Source organism: Boleophthalmus pectinirostris, unplaced genomic scaffold (assembly GCF_026225935.1).
Source record: "Boleophthalmus pectinirostris isolate CB_2022bp ecotype Guang Dong unplaced genomic scaffold, ASM2622593v1 HiC_scaffold_23, whole genome shotgun sequence".
NCBI classification, from domain to species: Eukaryota; Metazoa; Chordata; class Actinopteri; order Gobiiformes; family Gobiidae; genus Boleophthalmus; species Boleophthalmus pectinirostris.
The window spans coordinates 36884492-36908567 of record NW_026571207.1 but is presented as its reverse complement, the minus strand read 5'-3'; the positions used below and the strand labels follow the sequence as shown (position 1 = coordinate 36908567).

Genomic DNA, 24076 nt, shown 5'->3' with positions numbered 1-24076 from the left:
GCTGTCTGCACTGCTGGGCCAAATATAAAAAACAAAGAAAAATCTAGAGAAAAACACAAAAATGGCCCAAAAATATGGTCAGTGTTTATTTGGACGGATAAAGTAAATAAAAATAAAACCTTAAAATCCAAACAAGAATAACTTAAAAAGGCAGAGATTTTTAGGAATTTTCAGGAGCTACTGTAACCCTGCTGCCACAGACATATGGCAGTGCAACAAACACATCGAACAAGGATTCCATATGTTCAGATTTTATAGGCGTCCACTCAAGTGCATTTTCTGTATAAGCTGTATAAGTATAGCCATCCTATGCTCATCTCCAAAATGTTCTTTGAGCAGTGCCTCAGGTTTAAGGTATCCTTGCTCAGGCGGCATGTGCTGACAGCTTGTGTAAAGCTCAAGATGCCGCCCCCTGGTGTACTACTGCAAATAATACAAGCAATCGATACTGCTCACAGCTTTCTTTTTCACACCTTGTACAAAAGCTTAACAGTGTAACAGTTTTCTTGATTTGAGCAATTTTTGATTGTCTTAAATTCAGATTTATTGGAACAAGCAGCTCATGTGTCGCTTCACTTGAAATGTAAAAAACACAAACATTTTCTTTTTCTTGAAACTGAGAGAAACCCACTGCTACTCTTAAAAGAAAACACTTGTTCTGTTTGCAAACTTTATTTTTAAGACAATCCAAATGTGCTCATATCAACAAGACCACTGCTTCATTCAAAATGGTTTTGCAGTAAATATTTCATGATCTCTTCAGCTGAGGAGGTTTGCACTTGGAAATTCTGAACATGCTTAAAGTGACAAATGAGGGAAAGTGTCTATGAACCCACTTTGTCACAGTACATTAAGTCTAACCCTTTGACTCTGTGCTCCTGTCTGCTCCTGTCTGCGCTCCTGTCTGCGCTCCTGTCTGCGCTCCTGTCTGCGCTCCTGTCTGCGCTCCTGTCTGCGCTCCTGTCTGCGCTCCTGTCTGCATAGGGCGGTGTACCATGCCCCTCCAGTCCCCCCCTCCTGTATGTCGGGGCGGTGGGAGTGGCGGTCAGCAGAATGGCCCCTCGGAGGACCAGAGCGGGGCCCCGGGCCGGGTGAAGCTGGGCAAGAAGGTGACCCTGCTGAGGGGCGTGTCCATCATCGTGGGAACCATCATCGGAGCGGGCATCTTCATCTCGCCCAAAGGCATCGTCCGCCACTCGGGCAGCATCGGGATCAGCCTACTGGTGTGGATCGCCTGTGGAGTGCTCTCACTGTTCGGTCAGTCACACACTCACACACTCACACACACATACACACACATATGTACACAATTAGAAGTAGTACCATGGGTAAAAATGTACTCAATTACAAGTACTTCCAAAATGTGAAGACTAGTTAAGTAAAAGTGTAATGCAAAACCCCTAAGAAGAGGAGAGGAGAGTCACAGGGTTTTAAAACCATAAGCTCCATGTCCACTGGCCCAAGAAACAACAAGAAACACCCACATGAAGAAAAAACAAACTCCTTTAACGTGACAGACGGCCTATACCCGGTTACTCCTGTTAGAGTAAAGTACACATGAGAAACTAGAAAAGCACTCAGAGAGCGCAGACCTCCGCCAAGGACTACAGTCCCCCTCATATTAATTGTGTTTTCCATAAATATTTGTCTCGTATCTTTCAATTTGGAATATGAAAGAGGATCCCATTGTCCATCCCTGAGTCAAATTTCATGGTTTGGTCAATAACCGAGATATTGAGAAACAAAATTTTTGGCCCCATTTACCACAATGTTAACTCAAATTTCAAAGTGATCCAGAATCCAGGATTTCTTCCGGATCACCCCCAAAATGAAATCAGTTCTTCCTTTTCACATTTCCAACAAATCCTGAAAATTTCATCAAAATCAGTCCATAACTTTTTGAGTTATGTTGCTAACAGACAAGCAAACAAACAAACAAACAAACAGACAGACAAACGCCGGCAAAAACATAACCTCCTTGGCGGAGGTAATAACACTCAAACTTACTACTTACCTTTTTGGACACAGATGACTGTGGACTGGGACTTTTTCAGTTCTCGCTAATATTATTTAAAATGCAGCGATTACAGTACCGTGGTTAAAATTCGACTCAATTATAAGTACAAGTTTCAGAATGTACTCAGTTACAGTGATGTGTGTGTGTACATACACATATAAGCACATTACACCACAACAGCCCTCAGTAAACACACACACACACACACAGCTCTGAGGTCTTTGCTCCTTAAAGGGGCTCCAAGTTCGTGGTCTTGTAAACCTTTTATTGGTGAATGTGGAATGTTTCTAATTATGGCACTAAACTAAAAACTACAAATACTTTGAGAAACATGCATTCTTATTCCACAGATCTGACCTGTCACTTGGCCTGGTGGCACCCTCTTGTCTCCACGGACACCAAAAAGTTTAATGTCCTTTCCATGGAGACAGACAGGTGACAGACCCTCCAGAAAAATTCCATAGTGCACCTTTAAATAGAAGACTTTTAGGCACATTGTACCCACGAGTACCAGTACATGTACTAGTACATGTGTATGCAGTGGTATCAGTGAAAGAGAGGCGACTGTGGAAGGGAAGAACTCAACATTAAATCTTCACTTATTTCCTCACAGCTGTATAAGCCCTGTGGCCCCGGGGCCCAGTGGGAGGCCCCTCAGGAGGCCCTCACGAGGCCCTCACAGAGCCCCTCAGAGCCCCACAGAGCCCCTCAGACCCCCTCAGAGCCTGGGCTTAGGCTCAAATGAAGCATCCTATATTCAGAGCTGAGCTGTTAGATCCAGATGTGAGAGGTTCCCAGGGGCCTCTGTAGGGCCTTGTGTGATGGTGCTTTTACACTGGGCTGAATGTAAAGAGTTGTGTGAGTGAGTTCATACTTTGGTCGTCTGTGAGACACACTCATCATCACAGATGGACCTGATGTGTAGAGTCAGGACAGGAGCTGGTGCACTACCTGTATTCACTGTTGTTTTGTAAAATCTGAGGTGGTTCGCGGAGAGTGATTGATCACACAATAAATGACACGACAACAGAGCTAGAATAAATGTGTCTTTTTATTCCCCGCTTCAGTTGTTTCCACACATCAATGCATCATAGGTTAAAGCATAATAATCAAAAGCTCTTACCGCTGACACTGGGCTGGAGAGCCAACAACCCCGGTAGAGTGCGCTTCAACCTCGCTGGGCGTTCGTACGCAACCCGCAGCAGACTCTACTCGGGCTAGAGACTTCCCCGCCTTATATACCATACAACCGAGAGATGTGCGTGCGGAGAGGGCCAATCCCCACTCGCAGTCTCTCAGTGAGTCAGCCTTCCCGCTGCGAAATGTGTTTTCGAAACAGGAAAAGTTGCCCCTGGTTTCTATCTCCAGTGATTATCAGTTTCATGTACTGCCAAGTTATCCAGTGTTTGAAGTAACAAGTTATAATTGTCCTGCATACCAGGATGAGTTGACCAGGATGAGTTGACCTCGGGACATAAGAACAGAATTACTCCCTTTCTCTACAACTGTGTTTAAAGTACTCTGTACTCTGTACTGCGTATTTAAAGTACTCTGTACTGCGTATTTAAAGTACTCTGTACTGTGTATTTAAAGTACTCTGTACTGTGTATTTAAAGTACTCTGAACTGTGTATTTAAAGTACTCTGATCTGAGAGCACCGCTCTCACCAAATAATAGGCAGAGTGGTCAGAAGTCCTTGTGTGTTCTGCTGAGACTTTTAAACTACTTTATAGAACATAATATAACATGATTTAAGTGTATGTGGCATAACTGTATACACGACAGTGTGCCTGTGTGTCCAGGGGCCCCAGGTCTGCGTTTGTCCCTATTGTTTCATCTTCTTGTTTCTGTGTGCAGGGGCCCTGAGCTATGCTGAGCTGGGGACTTGTATAAAGAAGTCTGGGGGCCACTACACGTACATCCTGGCGGCATTTGGCCCTCAGATGGCCTTCATCCGGCTCTGGGTGGAGCTGGTCGCTCTCAGGTAACACACTACAACTGATTTCATTCATCACACTGGCCCCTGGGTTTGCTCCGGCCCCTGGGTTTTTCTGACCTGTCATGTCTTGTGTCTCTCACTAATGTTGCAAATAAACCGTAACAGTACATGTACTAGTAGAAGTACTTCAGACCCTGATACAGTCGTCCTGAGGCAGGACGCTGAAGATGAACGTGAAAAGAAACAGTTTAAACACAATAAAACACATAATTCTTTCACTAGTGCAGGATCCACACGGTTTCAAACACAAAATCATGAGCCAAACAAAAACACTTCCCATGTCTCATAAAACAGGTTCACAGAGTAATTATAGTGACAAACCCGGTTCAACAAAAACATCAGCATAATTTTATTACTATACTCAGTGACAGAACTTGTTTTGCTGTGAGGCCAAAGCCTTTAAATAACTTTGAGTGTACAACAGACACGTGAGAACAAGATGAGAGACTAGTGGCGCAGCCAGTCCCTTCTACACTCTGTTAGAATCCAAAAGTGTCTGGAATGAGACCACAGAGTGTGACAAACCCGTCCTCACTTGGGATGGTCCAATCACAGATGCTCATTTGTATCACGTGTCTCTCAAAAAATGGAAGGTTTCTGTAGAATCACTGAGCGAATCACAAGTCTGTTCACGTGAGGTGAGAAAAATGCACTTTTGTTTTTCTAAATGATGGTGAATAATGAGCTTGTTCATTTCACGTGTCACTGAAATAAACAAATCTGATTGGACGATCGTGTTCTGTTCTGGCTCGAGACATGACTGAGGGAGAAGGGACCGGACTGACATGCAAACTGTGATTGGGGTCGCCTCTCCACAGATCTGACCTGTAACTTCACTGCATCACCTGGTTGATAGATTAATACCAGACTATGGAACATTCTAGGCAAAGCAATAATATCTCCAGCAGAAACGTAAACAAGCCCAAAGCGACAGCAGCCATACATCCAGTTTGTTACAAAAGCAAAGCTGCTGTTATATGAGCAGCAGCTGGTTCCAGTTTAGAGTCTCACACGAGCCCAGAATCCAAACACTGGTCTTAATCAGGACTCAGGAGGATGAGGATCTTCTGAACATGTGGGGAAGAGTTCACTCAGCTCAGTTCACTCACAGCTTTTATGTTTGCCTCATCCAAACATGGAAAAAACTGAAAAGTACAAAAATACCGGAAGTAATAAAGTTGTAAAACAGAATCCAGAGACCATTTTTTATGCACAGGGAAGGCATTATTATTTTTGATTAGTCTAATAACTAGGGGTGTAACGATATCGTCACAGTATGAACCGGTTCGATATTTATGGCGATATTTAGTGGAGGTTAAACAGCTAAAACTGTTAATATGCTACTTTTTCCCAATGCCTTGATAAGACTTAATCCAAAGAACTATGATTTAAAAGTGCTTAGAAATGTTATTTCTTCATGTAGTCTGCATTCAAATGGAGCAAAGGATCATGGTCTATGTAGTTCCCTCTTAATTTAAGTAAAGAGACTTGTAATTCGATATATTGTGATGGTCCATGATATTATTGTGAGAACTTTGACGATACAATATTATATTATTTCAGTAATTGTTACATCCCTACTAATAACTGTTTAGGTGTTGGCCCTTGTTAACATATTGGTTGCTAGGTAACAGTTATGAATTACATCTACGTATGTCACATCAGCTGCCCGTTCAACCAGGAAGTCAAATTTAAAATCTTAAACATAATTAAATTATTTTATTGAGCTTTATTTAACCAGAATAGCCCCACTGAGATAAAGAATCTGTTTTTCAGGGGAGTCCTGACCCCACACAGGACGCTTTTGTGCATGTTTTTAGGGGTAGAGGAAATCTACACATGCAAACTCCACACAGAAAGGCCCCGCACCGCCCCAGAATCAAACCCAGGACCTTCTTGCTGTGGGATGAGAGTGCTAACCACTTTAACACCCACTGTGACATTATGTCTTAGTGGAATTAGTTTTCTAACCTGTCATATGCATTTTAAAAACCTCTGGTGTTATAGCTCCATACAGACTCCTCTGGCTCTCCTCCTCTGGCTTTTCTCTTCTAGCTCTCCCCTGGTGCTCTTCCTCTGGCTCTCCTTTGGCTCTCATCTGGCTCTCCCCCTCTCCTCTGTCTCTCCTCCTCTGGTTCTCGTCTGGCTCTTTGCTTCTGGCTCTCTTTTAGCGCTCCTCTGGCATTTCCTCCTCTCTTCTAGCACCCCTGCTCTTGTGCTTCTTCTCTTGCTTTCTCCTAGCTCTCCTCCTCTGCCTCTCCACCCCTAGCTCTCCTCCTCTGGCTCCCTCCTGGCTCTACTCTGGCTCTCTCCTGGCTCCCTCCTGGCTCTCTCCTTGCTCTCCTCTGGCTCTCTCCTTGCTCTCCTCTGGCTCTCTCCTGGCTCTCCTCCGGCTCTCCTCTGACTCTCCTCCTCTAGCTCTCCTTGGGGATTTCTCGGGTACTCCTCTAGGACTCCCTGGAGTGACCGGGCTCTCCGTTTGTGCCCGCAGACCCGCGGCCATGGCGGTCATCTCTCTGGCCTTTGGACAGTACGTCCTGGAGCCGCTCTTCATGCCCTGTGCCATCCCTCCTCTGGCCGTCAAACTGGCCACCACCATCGGCATCAGTGAGTACCACAAACAAAACACATCTCTCAGAGTACCACACACATACACACACACACACGCACACACACACACGCACACACACACACACACACACACACACACACACACATCACAGTACACACACAAAACACATCTATCAGAGTACCACACACTGGTACACACACACACACACTACACCAGTGTGATACATCTGTATCAGTATCACACAAAACCACCAGCAGCATCAGTGAGTACCACAAAAAAAACATCTATCAGAGTACACACACACACACACACACACACACACACACACACACACACACACACACACACACACACACACACACACTACACCAGCATCAGTGAGTACCACAAAAAACATTGATTTAAATGACCATGTTTTAAAATCACCATGAGGTTTTAAAGTAGTTCTGAAAGGCCACATCAATACTGGACTAAACCTGGACTAAACCTGGACTAAACCTGGACTAAACCAGCACTAAACCAGCACTAAACCAGGACTAAACCAGGACTAAACCAGGACTAGAATAGGACCAAGTCAGGTTTACAGCTCAGACAAGGCCCTAACAGGACCAGCCTAAGCCTGTGTCTCTGTCCCTCTTTCTCTCTGTCCCACTGTTTCTCTGTGTCTCTGTGTCTCTGTCTCTCTGTGTCTCTGTCTCTCTGTGTCTCTGTCCTCTGTCTCTCTGTGTCTCTGTCTCTCTGTCTCTCTGTGTCTCTGTCTCTCTGTGTCTCTGTGTCTCTGTCTCTCTGTGTCTCTGTCTCTCTGTGTCTCTGTCTGTCTCTCTGTGTCTCTGTCTCTCTGTGTCTCTGTCTCTGTCTCTCTGTCTCTGTCTCTCTGTCTCTCTGTCTCTGTCTCTCTGTGTCTCTGTCTCTGTGTCTCTGTCTCTCTGTCTGTGTCTCTGTCTCTGTGTCTCTGTCTCTCTGTGTCTCTCTGTCTCTGTCTCTGTGTCTCTGTCTCTCTGTGTCTCTGTGTCTCTGTCTCTCTGTGTCTCTGTCTCTCTGTGTCTCTGTCTCTCTGTCTCTCTGTCTCTCTGTGTCTCTCTGTCTCTCTGTGTCTCTGTGTCTCTGTGTCTCTGTCTCTCTGTGTCTCTGTCTCTCTGTGTCTCTGTCTCTGTCTCTCTGTCTCTCTGTGTCTCTGTCCTCTGTCTCTCTGTGTCTCTGTCCTCTGTCTCTCTGTCTCTCTGTGTCTCTGTGTCTCTGTGTCTCTGTCTCTGTCTCTGTCTCTGTCTCTGTCTCTGTCTCTCTGTGTCTCTGTCTCTGTGTCTCTGTCTCTCTGTCTCTCTGTGTCTCTGTCTCTCTGTGTCTCTGTCTCTGTCTGTCTCTGTGTCTCTGTCCTCTGTCTCTCTGTGTGTCTCTGTGTCTCTGTGTGTCCTCCAGCGGCGGTCATGTACCTGAATGCCATGAGTGTGACGTGGTCTGCTCGAGTGCAGATCTTCTTGACCTTCAGCAAGCTCCTGGCCATCGCCATCATTGTTCTGCCTGGCCTCTACCGCATACTCACAGGTCAGACCTCACACTGTAGTATTCTGTAGTATTTCTGTAGTACTCTAGTGCTGTAGTACTCTTATGTACTGTACAAGTAGATGAGGCTAGTCTTGCTTGCCCTGCTCCTGATCTGGTCTGTCTATAACTAGATATAACATGCCCACGTGGACTATCGGCCCAGATCGGCAAGATTTAGGCCAATCACCGATATTTTTCCAAGTGTCAGTATATCGGTCTGGCCCTAGTACTTACTTTTGACTTCAAGATCTGCTACACTACATCTATACTGGAGCAGGGCACAGGGCCCGTCCAAAGCATAAGATCATCTTTTTATGATCTATGTATTAACAATTCTAATAAAACAGTTAATAATAATACATATAATTGTTTTTTGGAGCTTTGGAGCTGAAGAAGTCTTATGTCATCCAGGCACGTTTGAGTAATCTAGTGATCTCTACACTCTTACTATGAGTTTGCTCGTCTCTCCATAGATCTGACATGTAACTTGTACTGTTGCTGTCATGCTTTTCTTCATGAATATTTACTAGTACATTTAATGCAATACTCTGGAACATTCCATGTCTTGTCACTATATAATGCACCTTTGACAGCAGAAGTTCCACAGTGCAGCTTTAAGCCTCTTGTGCTTTTGTGTTTTCAGGAGAGACGGCCAACTTTGACAACATGTTTGACACCAGCAGGATCCAGCTGTCAGGGATGCCCCTGGCATTTTACTCCGGGATGTACGCCTACGCCGGCTGGTACGATACACACACACACGCACACACGCACACACACACACACACACACACACACACACACACACACACACACACACACACACACACACACACACACACACACACAGACACACACACACACACACACACAGACACACACACACACACACAGCACACACACACACACACACACACACACAGACACACACACACACACACACACACACACACAGTCACACACACACACACACACACAGTCACACAGTCACACACACACACAGTCACACACAGTCACACACACACACAGTCACACGGTCACACACACACACAGTCACACGGTCACACACACAGTCACACACACACACACACACACACACACACACACACACACAGTCACACAGTCACACACACACACAGTCACACACACACACACAAAACACACAAACAACACACAAACAACACACAAACAACGTACGAACAACACACGCACACACAGTCACACAGTCACACACACACACAGTCACACAGTCACACACACACACAAACAACACACAAACAACACATGAACAACACACACAAACACACACACACGCACACACAGTCACACAATCACACACACACAAACAACACACACACACACAATCACACAGAGTCACACATGGGCACTCTGCACACCGCCCTCGTTGACCCTGTTCTTTGCACACCGCCCTCACTCTGACCCTGTTCTCCCCTGCACACCGCCCTCACTCTGACCTGTTCTCCTCTGCACACCGCCCTCACTCTGACCCTGTTCTCCTCTGCACACCGCCCTCACTCTGACCCTGTTCTCCTCTGCACACCGCCGTCACTCTGACCCTGTTCTCCTCTGCACACCGCCCTCACTCTGACCCTGTTCTCCTCTGCACACCGTCCTCACTCTGTTCTCCTCTGCACACCACCCTCACTCTGACCCTGTTCTCCTCTGCACACCGCCCTCACTCTGTTCTCCTCTGCACACCGCCCTCACCCTGTTCTCCTCTGCACACCGCCCTCTTTGACCCTGTTCTTTGTTGTAGGTTCTACTTGAACTTTGTGACAGAGGAGATCGAGAACCCAGAGCGGTGAGTCCTGAAACTGTTTTCACTCCGTTGCAGCAGATTATTTCACTTGCGCACATTCTTTTTTAAAACTACTACAACAAGGAGTGAAAGTAAGAGTCAACATTTTAACTCTGCCCTAAAGATTTATTTTTTTCAACCAGTTAAATGTAAAATGTGCCAAATGAAGGCTTCCTGATAGAAAATGTATCACACATAATTAACATCATTACATTTAAGATTTTACTTTATTTTCAGAGGTTTATCTGATGAAGTTTATAGTTTAAAGACAATTCCAAAAGTGTTATCTAGCAACCGACATGTTCAAGACAGAGGTTTCAGTTTATGTTTTACATCAAGACATAGTTTAAAGACAATTCCAAAAGTGTTATCTAGCAACCGACATGTTAACAAGAGCCAAGACATGTTTGAATTATGTAAATTCTCATCAGACTAATGAGAATATAAGACAGCATGTTTAAACCTTTATTTAATGAAAGAAAGTGTCAGAGAAAGTTCTTCCTTGTGCTTAAATTATCTCTGGATTTTGGATTGTTTTTTCCATGTTGATGACAGAAGCAGAAGGATTCTGTTTTACAACTCAGTGCTACTTCCTGTATCTTTGTACTTTTCAACTTTTTCCCACAAACTGTCACTTCACTGATGCAAAACTATATTCACCACAAGTACACTTTAAGATATTACAGAATATAAAATCTATATTGTCTGATTATTCATTTTTTATTATTATTATTAGTGTCCATTGCCAAAGCTCAAAATGCTCTGTCCCACCTTGTGATGTCATGCTTCTTTTAACTTTAGTTCAGTAGAGATGGTCAATTCTGATATTATCCAAATGATTCTCGTGAAGGTTAGGGCTGGGTATCATTAAGAAGTTGCCGATACGATACATATCTCGATACATAGGCCACGGTACGATACAAATCTCGATACAGTGAGCTTTTGATTCGATACGATATATTTCAAATCCGATCAATATGGTTTCATAAAAAATAAAGGCTAAATCATGGCTGTGACACTAAAAGTCTTTGTTAAACCACTTTTTGTGCAAAGTTCATATGAAACACAAACATTTTAATCATCAAAACAGTGAAAATGTCAAATGTGTCGCATATACGAGTTTTTCTTTAAAAAAGCAACAAAACTGTGCACTGTAACAAAATTATTTAGTTAAATATGGAAAAAAAATACTCTTCGTGATATATCAATACAGCAGCCCAAGATATCGATACTGTATCATCATATTAAACGATACGATATATTGATATTTCAATATTTTTGCACACCCCTAGTGAAGGTGTATGGAGCACTTCCTGTATTACTACGTGACATCACGAGGTAGAACAGAGTTTTCCGTTTGCGACAAGAACTCAGTGTGGAGCGTTTGTGTGTTGAACGTGTGTGAATGAAACAAAACACAACTCCAGGTTTGTTTGTGATGAGGAAACGACATTATAAAGTAATGTAATTTAAGAGGCTTATATCTATCAAACATTTACAATAACCTAAATAGATTATGGATGTTTTCTATATAATCTCTTCTAGTCTATGGAACGTGCTGAGTATGACAAGTGTGTTTAATCCGTGTATCATTCGTTTTTCAAAATAAAACTAAAAATAAGAAAACGAAAAAACAACTATTTTCTTCATTATTTGTCTCCAAAACCAAAATGAAAAAAACAACAACAGATAATGATTAGTTTTTTCAGTTTTTAGTTTTTAAATGAATAATGGAAAAAATGGATAATGACCATTTCCTATTTCTGTGATTTAAACTGTGATGTTGGACTGAACCAGGACTGAACCAGGACTAAACCAGGACTAAAACCAAGACTAAACCAGGTCGTGTCGGGATGGAGGAGCTGTGCCGTCATAGACTGTCGGATGAGCAGGATGAAGACCAGGACCAGGACTGAGACTGGGACTGAAATCAAGACCAGACCGGGACTGAGACTGGTTTAGACATAGTTTAGTCCTGGTTTAATCCCTGGTTCAGTCCTGGTTTAGTCCTGGGTCAGTCCTGGTTTAGTCTTGGTTGAGTCCTGGTTGAGTCCTGGTTGAGTCCTGGTTCAGTCCTGGTTCAATCCTGGTTTAGTCCTGATTTAATCCCTGGTTTAATCCTGGTTCAGTCCTGGTTTAGTCCTGGTTCAGTCCTGGTTTAGTCCTGGTTCAGTCCTGGTTCAGTCCTGGTTTAGTCCTGGTTTAGTCCTGGTTTAATCCTGGTTCAGTCCTGGTTTAATCCTGGTTTAATCCTGGTTCAGTCCTGGTTTAATCTCTGTTTTAGACCTTTCTTAGTCCTGGTTCAGTCCACATGTGGTGCAAAGTCCGGCTATGCAGTTTAAGTCACGGAAACAGGAAACGACCATTACAATAGTTGTTTATTTTTTTGTTTTCTTATTTTTGTTTTCATTTTGAAAAAAGAATGAACGAATGACACACAGATTGTGTTTGGATGTGGTCATCTGTTTGACTCGACTTCCAGGCGGCAGTAGACCGAAGTCGTGTGTGTCTCGGTGAGATGTTGCTGACATTGGCTGTGCTCCTCAGGACTCTGCCCTTGGCCATCTGTATCTCCATGGCCGTGGTGACCTCCTGCTACGTCCTGACCAACGTGGCCTACTTCAGCGTCATGTCTGTGGACGAGCTGCTGGCCTCTGACGCTGTGGCTGTGGTGAGGACAGCTGCACACGCAAAACAACTCTCATTATGAAACGTGATCAGTGAAACTCTGGATCATTCAAACCGATTCAAATCACTTGAAGAATCAGAACTTGAGTGCTTTCAAATCATTTGACAGTGGATAAGAAACTGTAAATAAATCAAGATCACAATTCTGAATCCAACAAGAGAATGTATCCGCTTCAAAAAAATATATATATTATTTTCCATGATGCAAAATCGATTTTTTTTTGTTAGCTTTCTACAATATTATTAGCCAGGCTGGTGCCACCTAGTGCCTCTGCTCAATTTCATTTCTCTTCAGCGACTAGGTCAAGAATCAGAATACACTAGACGACAGGTGTCGAACATCCGGCCCGGGGGCTGGATCCGGCCCTCCAAGACCTTTAATCTGGCCCTCGGCTGATTTTCTACTCAAATATTTTAATTATATTTTCTATTAAAATATTGGTAATTTTCTGCGTCATTTAGCACAGCAGCGTCTCCAGCGTCTCTGTACGTGGCCCCTCCCACCAGAGCAGCACAAATGAAGACTTGTCTCTTTCCAAACGCTCTTAAAGGACGATCGTTTTGACTGTTGACCGTGACACCCTCATCAACAAAATGTCCAACATGAGAAAAGTGGAGCCGAGTGCAGGATTTACCAAGAAAAAAAGACTTATTCCTATTTACAGACAAGTTCATGTTAAAACATTGTGTTGAAATTGCAGTTTTCTTAAAGTTTAAGGTTGTTCATAATATTTTATAAAAGAAAGAGTTCCACAATTAAAAAAGATTTCTGTAATAGATTTGCGTTTCCTTGCACAAATATTTGAACTTATTGTTATTTTTGGGGTTTATATGACATGAGTTTTCTGATCCTGACTTTTGGGATCAAAGTCGGTTGGATACGACCCCCGGACCAAAATGAGTTTGACACCCCTGCACTAGACAGTTCACAGAAACCCCAGAAGTGCTAGTTCAGGCACCAACCAATCAGCGAAGAGCCATATATTGTGTTGTCAACGATTCTCAAGATCGAGGATTTAAAGCCGGAGCAAAGAGAATGTTTGGGAAAGAGGTTATTGTCCTTCTTCCTTTAGGATTTGGAAAAAGCTTAATATACCAGTTAGCCCCGTTAGAGGCACATTACATATGTCACGACCAAATAGCAGCGATTGGTTAAATGATAAAAAGTACCCGTTTACCGTCAAGTGAACAAATCCTAACACTGCGAGGTCACATGGTTTGTACGGAGTGAAAGCGGCTCATGAATCAGGCTACAACTTGAATGCTTTCTGTTCCAAAGCATTTGTCAGATGGATAAGAAACTGTAAATAAATTAAGATCACAATTCGGAATTGAACAAGAGAATGTATCCGCATTAAAAAATATATATTATTTTCCATGATGCAAAATACATTTTTGTGAGCTTTCTAAAATATTATAATGTCTTATCAAAAAACCTGCCTGAAGAGGTTTTATGCTTGTGTAGCGGAGCAGCGTCATTTTCACGTGGACTTCAGTGTAGTAAAATTACCAACAACGCCAGGACACAGTATTTTCTCCACCCACTATAGGCACCCAGGTTCGTTAACTGAATATGGCATGAGACTTGAATATACTTAACATTGAATTTATTATCCATTTTCACAAGGGGTTAATCACACACATTTCCTTGAACAATCCTGTACGTTCATTGCCCAGTCATTGTCCATTCAGTCGCATGGCCTTGTTTGATCGGGATTACCTTAGGACCATAACCACAGTCAGTATCACGCCTCGCAGTATCGCTTCCCACAAGACAAAGATTTCAGAGAGCGAGTCCTTTCACCCAGGGCCACAACCAAAGAACAAAGCAGGTACATAGAGAAAGAAAAAGGGAGGCTACGCACCAGCAGGAGCCTAAATATAACATGTTACATTTAACATACAATACACATGACAAAGAGGAACACAAAATAAACCATAGTGACATACCATATAGGTTTCACCGCAGCGCCACCCAAACACGCCGAGGACCGCCCAACGCCGAGCCACAGACGCTAAAAACACAACCCATATTAACCTCGCACACGGCGTTACTGAGCCAACAAGACCATTTCCCCACTTACCCCACGATGCCAGCACACTCTCCGTAATTACTGAGCTGGACACCTTGCAACAGTAATCTTAGTGCGCCTAAACGTGGTCCACTCAGGGCCTTGCGTCTCGCGGCCATGACAGCTCGGCTCCGCGAGCGTGCGACGTCAGCGGTTGGAGTTCAGGAGGGAGGGGCGAGTCCACTCCACAAAACACCCGAAGAAAATCTACTATTACACCAGACTGTCGATGTAAATGTCTTAGTTGATAGAATCATTTTAGAAGTAAAACCAACCTTACATTTGAAGGATTTCTGTCTGAGCAGCAGTGAGTTGTATTTCCTGATAGAAAGCTCGGGAGCGGCGGACTGATATATGAGAAATATAGTCCCTCAACATGTGACAATTCATGTGATGCAAGGTTAGTTTTATTTCAAACATTATTCTATCAACACAGACATTCACATGGACAGTCTGGTGTAATAATAGATTTGTTTCAGGTGTTTTGTGGAGTGGGTAAGACTGTTTTTAGTGGCAGGAGAACTATGACCATTGACATGCACTAGTCTAGCACCAGTGACCTCTGCAAATACAAGGACTGGATGGAATATTTCAAAAAAGTGTCTCCACACGTCTCCAACACTCTGGATCACTAGGAAACGAGGCCCTATGACCAAAATTCCAAACTGTCCCTTTAATATTTGACTAATCTAGTGATGGAAAAAGGAGAAATTCAATTTGTCAACTGGACTAAAGTTTATTTTGGTTCGACCAAAATAAACTGCCATGGATTGTACCTGGACAACTGAGGGCTTTTACACTAATCTAGTGATCTCTCCTGTTCAAAGCCTCCTGACTGTTAGCAGGAAGATATACTGGAGGCTGTCGACAACACACGGACAATGAAATATTAAAATGACTTTATTACAGATGATTCTTTATCGAGTAGCCCTCTTCCAACGAAAAATAGTAGTTACAAACAAAATATTACACTTAACTCCTAATCTTTGTACCTGTCATTCTTTTATACATTTAAAATCACTATAATCTTCTCTTTTCTTCTATGTGACATTCATCTTTTTGCACAATCTATACAATTTAATACAGTTTAATACAGATGTCTGGACCGAGGAGAAGTTTTCTATATTCTATATTCTATATTCTATATTCTATATTCTATATTCTGTATTCTGTGCAATGCTCCACCCACCCGTCTACATCGCCCTTGCTCCCACAAGACAACTCTCCATAAAAAGAGGAAAGACTCACAGCATCAAAAACAAAAGTGAAAAAGTTCATTTTTTCGTTTAATATGACAATTTGAAAAACTATAAAAGGTAACATGGTGATCTAAATGTTAAAAGTTAATGCCAAAGAGAAAAAACTCCCCCTCTTTAACAACATACAGTGTTGGGAAGGTGACTTTTAAAATGTAATCCCCTACAGATTACAGATTACATACCCCAAATCTAGTTTGTAACGTAATTCATTAAATTACTTAAAGTGAGTAACATAATCTGAATACTTTGGATTACTTGATATTGTCATGTTTTTTTTAAAACAATGTGAATGTAACAACCACATCCTGAAAATTCATGTTTGTTCTCTTCAAATTGTCTGTTGAGCCCAAGTCTCCATGAACAGACTTTTGTTTTACTGTAGAGAAGCAAAGATGAAGATGTTTTATCTGCTAAAAGACACAAAAAGTCCAGTCTTTCCTTAAACACATTAAAAATATTATTGATAGAGAAATGTTTTCTACATGAGGTCACTGCTGCCTTCAATTATGTCCATCTACTGTTAGTGTCATATTGTTTAGACCTGGTTTTAGTCCTGGTTTAGTCCTGTTTTAGCCCAAAATGTGAAAACAGAAACATACCGCTGTGTAATCCATTTATTTCAACCAAGTAACTGTAATCCAATTACCACTCACTGAAACAGTAACTGTAACTGAATACAGCTACTCATAATTTGTACTCTGATTACATAACTGTGGTACATGTAATCTGTTACTCCCCAACACTGACAACATAATATCTCATTGTCCTTGTGGTCGAGTCCTGCTTTAGTCTTGTCTTCATTGTGCTTTTCATGTGCTGTAATCAACATTTGGACACATTTATTCTTGTGTTAGTGTTTCCAAAATGCCACCAGGGGGCAGTGTTCAGCTTCGTTTCATTTCTCTGTGTGCCTCACTTGGTTCTTTGTGTAAAACATGGAGGGCTCAGCTCAGTGTTGCAATAGTTGTTTTGGTCATAGTGACAATCATGTCTATTGTGCACTTATTCAATTGCTTTTTATTGCTTTAAAAATAAAAAATATACAGGGTGTCCCAAAAAAATTAGAAACAGATCAAGATTTTGTATTTATAGTTTTATTTTTGTTTTCAGGTTGAGCCGTTCACTCCCAAAGAGAAGTCATTTTGTGTTTGGAATCTGCAGTGCACACTCACCCAAGACTGTGCAGCTTCAACGCAACATTTGGAAAAACTCATTTGGACTTGATACCAAAAATGTAAAGAGGAAGGAGGGCTAAAAGGTCTGGTACGCCAAAGCATCATTCAAGGAATCTGGGTTCTTGTTCTCCTTACAGACTTAATGGGGCTTCGCAAACTTGCTCGACCTTCTCTTCTGATGTCGATGATGGTCCACCAGAGCATAACATACTTCCTCTTTACATTTTTGGTACCAAGTCCAAATTCGTTTGCTGGTTGGTGAAGTTTTTCCAAACATTGCACTGAAGCTGCACAGTTTTGGGTGAGTGCGTTCAGCAGATTCCAAAACACAAAATGACTTCTCTTTGGGAGTGAACGACTGAACCTGAAAACAGAACAAAAATATAAAACCTTGATCTATTTCTCTACATTCTGTGAAAATTTGAAGTTATTTCAACAAGAATTACCAAAATTATTGGCCTGCAAAATTGTCAAATTTCTTGGGACACTCTGTATATATAATTTGTCACTGAATGTTTCTTCTTTCTAACCCTGGAGTTGTTTTGTTTCATTCACATGTTTAACACACAAACCTGCAGATTTAGACCGAGTTCTTCTCAACTCACACTCTGTCCTAGGTCGGTGAGGTCCAGTTTTGGCCTAGGTGAGGGTCTTGCTCTGGAAGAAATGAGACATATACACCTGTCAGACAGAACATTTTGTTCACATTAAAACATTCACATTTTCCACAATGACGTGTGCTGTAGCTTGTGTCTTTTATTAGCATTTCTACTACCAATAAATGATCTATTCATAATAGAATTTAATGATTAATATCCATAAATAAAACATCTTAATAAATCTCACTAGAATATGCACAAATTTGACTTAAATTTTACGTTATTTTTCACATCTATCCTTCTCACTTCTCCAGTGGTTGAACACTTTGTCCAGGTCGATGGCTTCGTCTGCTTCTTGCTTTGACTTTATGCTCATCAGCAGTTTCACCGCTTCTTCTTCTATTTGCACATATTCCGACAGCCAGTCCATCTTAAAAGAACCGTATTTCTTTTTTACTTTGGTTTGGTGAGTGGACGTACCACATTCACTGCCATGATAACGGGTTAGCATTAGTGTCACTTAACTCCGCCACACTGTTATTATTGTTATATAGCACGTGTGGGCAGAGCACGTGCGCAAGTAGTGTCATGGCCGTGACTGGCTGCGTAGCATAATTGCATCGTATCGTATGATTGGCTGGACACCTGTCACTCACTGAGTTACACAGCAAAATGATACAGAAAAAAATGTTATAGATCCATTTCATTTGCAGTGCGCTGCATAGTTTTTCTTGTGCTCTGAGAGTGTGCGAGCAGTGCACAATTGCGCAGTTGCGCAGCTTAGAGGGAACATTGCTGATGGCTCATTCTTACGTGTTAAACATGCACATATTTCAATTATTCACTGTACTGAGAACCAGTCTACGGCCCTCGATCGGCCCTCTGCTTCATCTGTGTTTAGATATGTGGCCCTTGATGAAAAAAGTTTGGACACCCCTGATTTAGAGCTTTGGAGATGTAGACTAATAATTCAGAATTACTCAAAACAACTCCAGGTCTGTTTTTGACGAGGTAACAACATTCTAACATGACTTAAATTTCACAAGAGTCCATTTAATGTAACAGAAGTATGAGCAGGCTTGAGCAGAGTTTCAGGTGGATTGTCATAAGATTGGGTGATTAACATCGTCATATTTTTATTGGGGTTCATTTGTGTCCATCGCTGCGTCCTCCGCGTCAGCCCCGCCCTCGTCTGCTCTGATCTCCGAGGTGTGCTTTGGCGTAATGGGCCGCAGCGTTCCGTGCCGGTGCTAATCATGGCAGGCCTCATTGGCTGAGTGCTGGATCGTTGCTAATGCCGTTAGGTTCGTTGGCGCTGTATGGTGAGCGATAGTCTGCCTTAAGCACAGGTGTTACCGCGTTAGCTGCTCTTAAAAGGCGCAGATGGGATTAATCGTTTTACACTCTTCCTCTTTCTCAGACGCTGCGCCGAAGTTTAGCTCCAAACTCGATTTCAAACTTCGCTTTAGACTCCAGAGCGCGTTCTCAGGAGGCAATCAGACACGTCATCAGGCACGATGTGCTCATCAACTCCTGCAGCGGGCTTTTTCTGGCCCTACATGACACTGGAATACTCGAGTAACAGTTTAAGTGCTCGATTAGATCAGAGGTTCCCAGCCTTTTGTCTTAAGTATCATCCTCCGTCAGTGTTGGGGAGTAACAGATTACATGTACCGGCACTGCGTCATCAGAGTACAAATTATGAGTAACTGTATTCAGTTACAGTTACTGTTTCAATGAGTGGTAATTGGATTACAGTTACTTTATTGAAATAAATGGATTACACAGAGGTATTTTCCAATTTTCACATTTTGGACCAGGACTAAACCAGGACTAAAACCAGGACTAAAAACAACAAACCAGGACTAAAACCAGGTCTAAAACCAGGGCTAAACCAGGGCTAAACCAGGTCTAAAGGCAGGACTAAACCAGAACTAAACCAGGTCTAAAATCAGATATAAAACCAGGTCTAAAACCAGGTCTAAAACCAGGTCTAAACCAGGTCTAAACAACATGACACTAACAGTAGGTGGACATAATTGAAGGCAGCAGTGATCTCACATAGAAAACATTTCTCTATCAATAATATTTTTAATGTGTTTAAGGAAAGACTGGACTTTTTATTTTCTTTTAGCAGATAAAACAAAAGATCTCATGTTAAGATTTCCTCGTCTTTGCTTCTCTACAACAAACAAAAGTCTGTTCATGGAGACTTGGGCTCAACAAACAATTTGAAGAGAACAAACATGAATTTTCAGGATGTGGTTGTTACCTTCATGGAGTTTTAAAAAGCACGACAACATCAAGTAATCCAAAGTATTCAGATTACGTTACTCACTTTAAGTAATTTAATGGATTCCGTTACAAACTACATTTTGGTGTAGGTAATCTGTAATGTGTAGGGGAATACATGTAGGGGGTATTACACTTCTGTGGGGTATTAACTGGGAACACGTAACATATTTAGATCACCGTGTTCCCTTTTTAATCTAGATTTGCTTTTTATGGAGAATTGTCTTCAGTGTTGCCAGATTGGGTTTAGTGATTTCTGCCCAATCCGAAGAATCGCGCTCTTTGAATAAACATATAATCCATTGTTGGGCTTTTGAAAACAGTGCCAGAATTGAGAAAAAAATGTTCAACATAAAACTGCATTTTCATTTATCACAACACCCCCCCCCCAAAAAAAACAACAACAACAAAACAAAATAAAACAATCTAGTCATTTAGCCGAATAGTTGAATAAACATGTTGTAATTTAATCTATTGGCAGGATTGAGAAAACATGTTCTGTAAAACCTTTGATAAAACGTAGAAAAGTGTTTTCATCACACATAAAAATGAATCTCATCAATGGTCGACTACAGCCTCGACTACGACAAGAACAGCTGCAAACACAAAACCTGAGACTCAAACACTGAAGAACTGAATCTGCAACAGCTGAACACTGAGAGGACTGAACAGAGGACGTGTGTTCATTTGTGCACAGACCTGAACTCCTCCACAAAACTGGACAGGAGTAAAAGTCCTGAACAGTTCCTCGTGTTATTGTGTATCACGTTGATTGATGTGAAAACAAAAAAACATCCAAACTTATTGAAAGTCACCTAAATATTATCTGCCCACCTAAGGCTTCCCCTCCCAGCCCGACGTAGTCAAAAGAAGCCCACCCACCCAATCTGGCAACACTGATAAATCTATTTCACAGCTGCTGCAAGTGTCCAGCTGTAGGTTTGAGGAACTTACAGTTAATGGTAAAGGTCAGAACGACAAAAGCTTAAAGGAGAACGACGACGCATTGGTGAACTACTGAACAAAACACAATGAATAAAACATAAGAGATGAGGAGATGATGATGAGATGAAATGATGAAGAGGAGATGAGATGAGGAGAAGAGGAGAGGAGATGAAAAGATGATATGATGAGATGATGAGAGGAGGTTGATTGATTGATTGATTGCATTTATAGATAGCACCTTTCAAGATCCCCAAAGCACTTTACAGTTCATTATTCAGTCACTCCACACTCAGTGGTGTAAACTACTACTGTAGCCACAGCTGCCCTGGGGCAGACTGACGGAAGCGAGGCTGCCAATCTGCGCCATCGGCCCCTCTGACCACCACCATCACTCACGCTCACACCACTTTCATACTGGGCAATGTGGGTGTCAAAGTGTCTTGCCTAAGGACACAACAACAGTTTTTTGCCACTGGCGCCCCAGGTGATGAGAAGAGGAAATGAGATGATGAGATGAGGAGATGGTTTGGTCTCTTGAGTCACACTGTGTCTGTGTTTGGAATATAAATGAATGTCTTACATTCATTAAATCACATGTTGCTAAAAAAACAAAACAAAAAAGTCAAACATCAGTTAGCGGGGTCTCCTCTCCACAGATCTGACCTGTAACGTGTCCTCTGTGTGTGTTGTTGTGTTGCAGACGTTTGCTGAGCGGGTGTACGGGGGCTTCTCTGTGGCGGTGCCTGTGTTTGTGGCTCTGTCCTGCTTCGGCTCCATGAACGGCTCCCTCTTCGCCCTGGCCAGGTACTGCACCACCCGCCTGCTAACCCGCTCTCCTCAAACCTCCACCCGCTGTCCTCAATCCTCCACCCGCTCTCCTCAACTCCACCCGCTCTCCTCGAACCTCCACCGCTCTCCTCAAACCTCCACCCGCTCTCCTCAATCCTCCACCCGCTCTCCTCAAACCTCCACCCGCTCTCCTCAAACCTCCACCCGCTCTCCTCAATCCTCCACCCGCTCTCCTCAAATCTCCACCCGCTCTCCTTAAACCTCCACCCGCTCTCCTCAATCCTCCACTCCCGCTCTCTCAATCCTCCACCCGCTCTCTCGAACCTCCACCCGCTCTCCTCAATCCTCCACCCGCTCTCCTCGAACCTCCACCTCGTCTAACCTCCACCCGCTCTCCTCAATCCTCCACCCGCTCTCCTCAATCTCCACCCGCTCTCCTAAACCTCCACCCGCTCTCCTCGAACCTCCTCCACCCGCTCTCCTCAAAATCTCCACCCGCTCTCCTCGAACCTCCCGCTCTCTCGAACCTCCACCCGCTCTCCTCAACCTCCACCCGCTCTCCTCAAACCTCCACCCGCTCTCCTCAACCTCCACCCGCTCTCCTCAAATCTCCACCCCTCCACCTCCACCGCTCCACCCGCTCTCTCAAACCTCCACCCGCCTCCACCCGCTCTCCTCAAACCTCACCTCCACCCGCTCTCCTCAAACCTCCACCCGCTCTCCTCAAATCTCCACCCGCTCTCCTCATCCTCCACCCGCTCTCCTCGAACCTCCACCCGCTCTCCTCGAACCTCACGCTCTCTCGAACCTCCACCGCTCTCCTCGAACCTCCACCCGCTCTCCTCGAACCTCCACCCGCTCTCCTCGAACCTCCACCCGCTCTCCTCGAACCTCCACCTGCTCTCCTCAAACCTCCACCCGCTCTCCTCAAACCTCCACCCGCTCTCCTCAAATCTCCACCCGCTCTCCTTAAACCTCCACCCGCTCTCCTTAAACCTCCACCCGCTCTCCTCAAACCTCCACCAGCTCTCCTTAAACCTCCACCCGCTCTCCTCAAATCTCCACCCGCTCTCCTTAAACCTCCACCCGCTCTCCTCAAACCTCCACCCGCTCTCCTCAAACCTCCACCCGCTCTCCTCAAACCTCCACCTGCTCACCGCAAACCTCCACCCTCTCTCCTCAAACCTTCACCCACTCTTATCCACTCTCCTCAAACCTCCACCTGCTCACCGCAATCCTTCACCCCTTTTCCTCAGGCTAGTGGTGAATTTGAAGCTTGAAGTTCCAAATTAGTAATAGGAATTCATTTTCAAAAATAGTTAAATAAAAACCCCAGGATCATGGAGAGCAGGATAATATGAACATTTTAAGACCAATATAAGGAGTCTGACAGCAGCGGTTACAGAGAGAGGGACCATGTTTTTACAATACGAAATGAATTGCAGCCGGAACTGATGGAGCTCTGTTCTTCTTCACATTCACCTTGTGTCCAGGATGTTCTTCGTGGCGTCTCGGGAGCAGCAGTTGCCCACAGTCCTGTCCATGATCCACGTGCGCAGACACACGCCTCTGCCCGCCGTCTTAGTTCTGGTCAGTGTCTCTGCCCTCACATCACGTGTACTTTATTTTATCACCATTTTTCTGTCTGACGTGCGTGCAGTACCCCATGACAGTGCTCCAGATCTTTGTTGGAGACATCTACGGCCTCCTGAACTTCATGAGCTTCATGCGCTGGTTCTTCATCGCTGTGGTGGTCCTGGGTCTGCTTTACCTGCGCTACACCCAGCCCGACCTGCCCCGCCCCTTTAAGGTGAGCTATGCCCTTAGCTGGAGGAGGACTGTGTCAAATACTGAGCCCTTAAGTGTCCAAAACTAGAGAGATTGTGGGTTCTGTTACCGTGACAATTGTGAAACCTCCCATCTTCGCACATTGTATAAACTTCAATGAGTTTCCAAAGTGCTGCAGACAAATTATTGTATTTTTTGGACTATAAGGCACACTTAAAATCCTTTAATGTTCTCAAAAATCAGCAGTGCACTTTATGTATTAATTCTGGTTGTGTTTACTGACCTCGAACTGATTTTATGTGGTACACAGTGCTTAAAAATCTGTCATTGTTTTAGTAGGACTTTGGTAAACTACAAAGCCTCACCGCTTGATGGACTGTCGGAGCATTTCGGGTGCTGTTGTCAGGAGCCTCTCCTCAAACCTCCACCCGCTCTCCTCAAACCTCCACCCGCTCTCCTGAAATCTTCACCCACTCTCTTCAAATCTCCACCCACTCTCTTCAAACCTCCACCCACTCTC

At 43.5% G+C, this 24076-nt stretch overlaps 1 protein-coding gene across 1 annotated transcript in view; it reads left to right on the top strand.

The window, feature by feature from the left end:
- slc7a11 (solute carrier family 7 member 11) overlaps positions 1-24076 on the top strand; it is a 51169-nt gene that overhangs the window by 19446 nt on the left and 7647 nt on the right. Inside the window, exons 2-11 of the mRNA XM_055159106.1 lie at positions 985-1257; positions 3875-4001; positions 6508-6623; positions 8005-8130; positions 8774-8873; positions 9908-9952; positions 12497-12620; positions 21680-21783; positions 23262-23358; positions 23429-23578. Of these exons, the coding sequence (XP_055015081.1) occupies positions 996-1257; positions 3875-4001; positions 6508-6623; positions 8005-8130; positions 8774-8873; positions 9908-9952; positions 12497-12620; positions 21680-21783; positions 23262-23358; positions 23429-23578 (1251 nt within the window). The 5' untranslated portion in view covers positions 985-995. The remainder of the gene's footprint in view (positions 1-984; positions 1258-3874; positions 4002-6507; positions 6624-8004; positions 8131-8773; positions 8874-9907; positions 9953-12496; positions 12621-21679; positions 21784-23261; positions 23359-23428; positions 23579-24076) is intronic.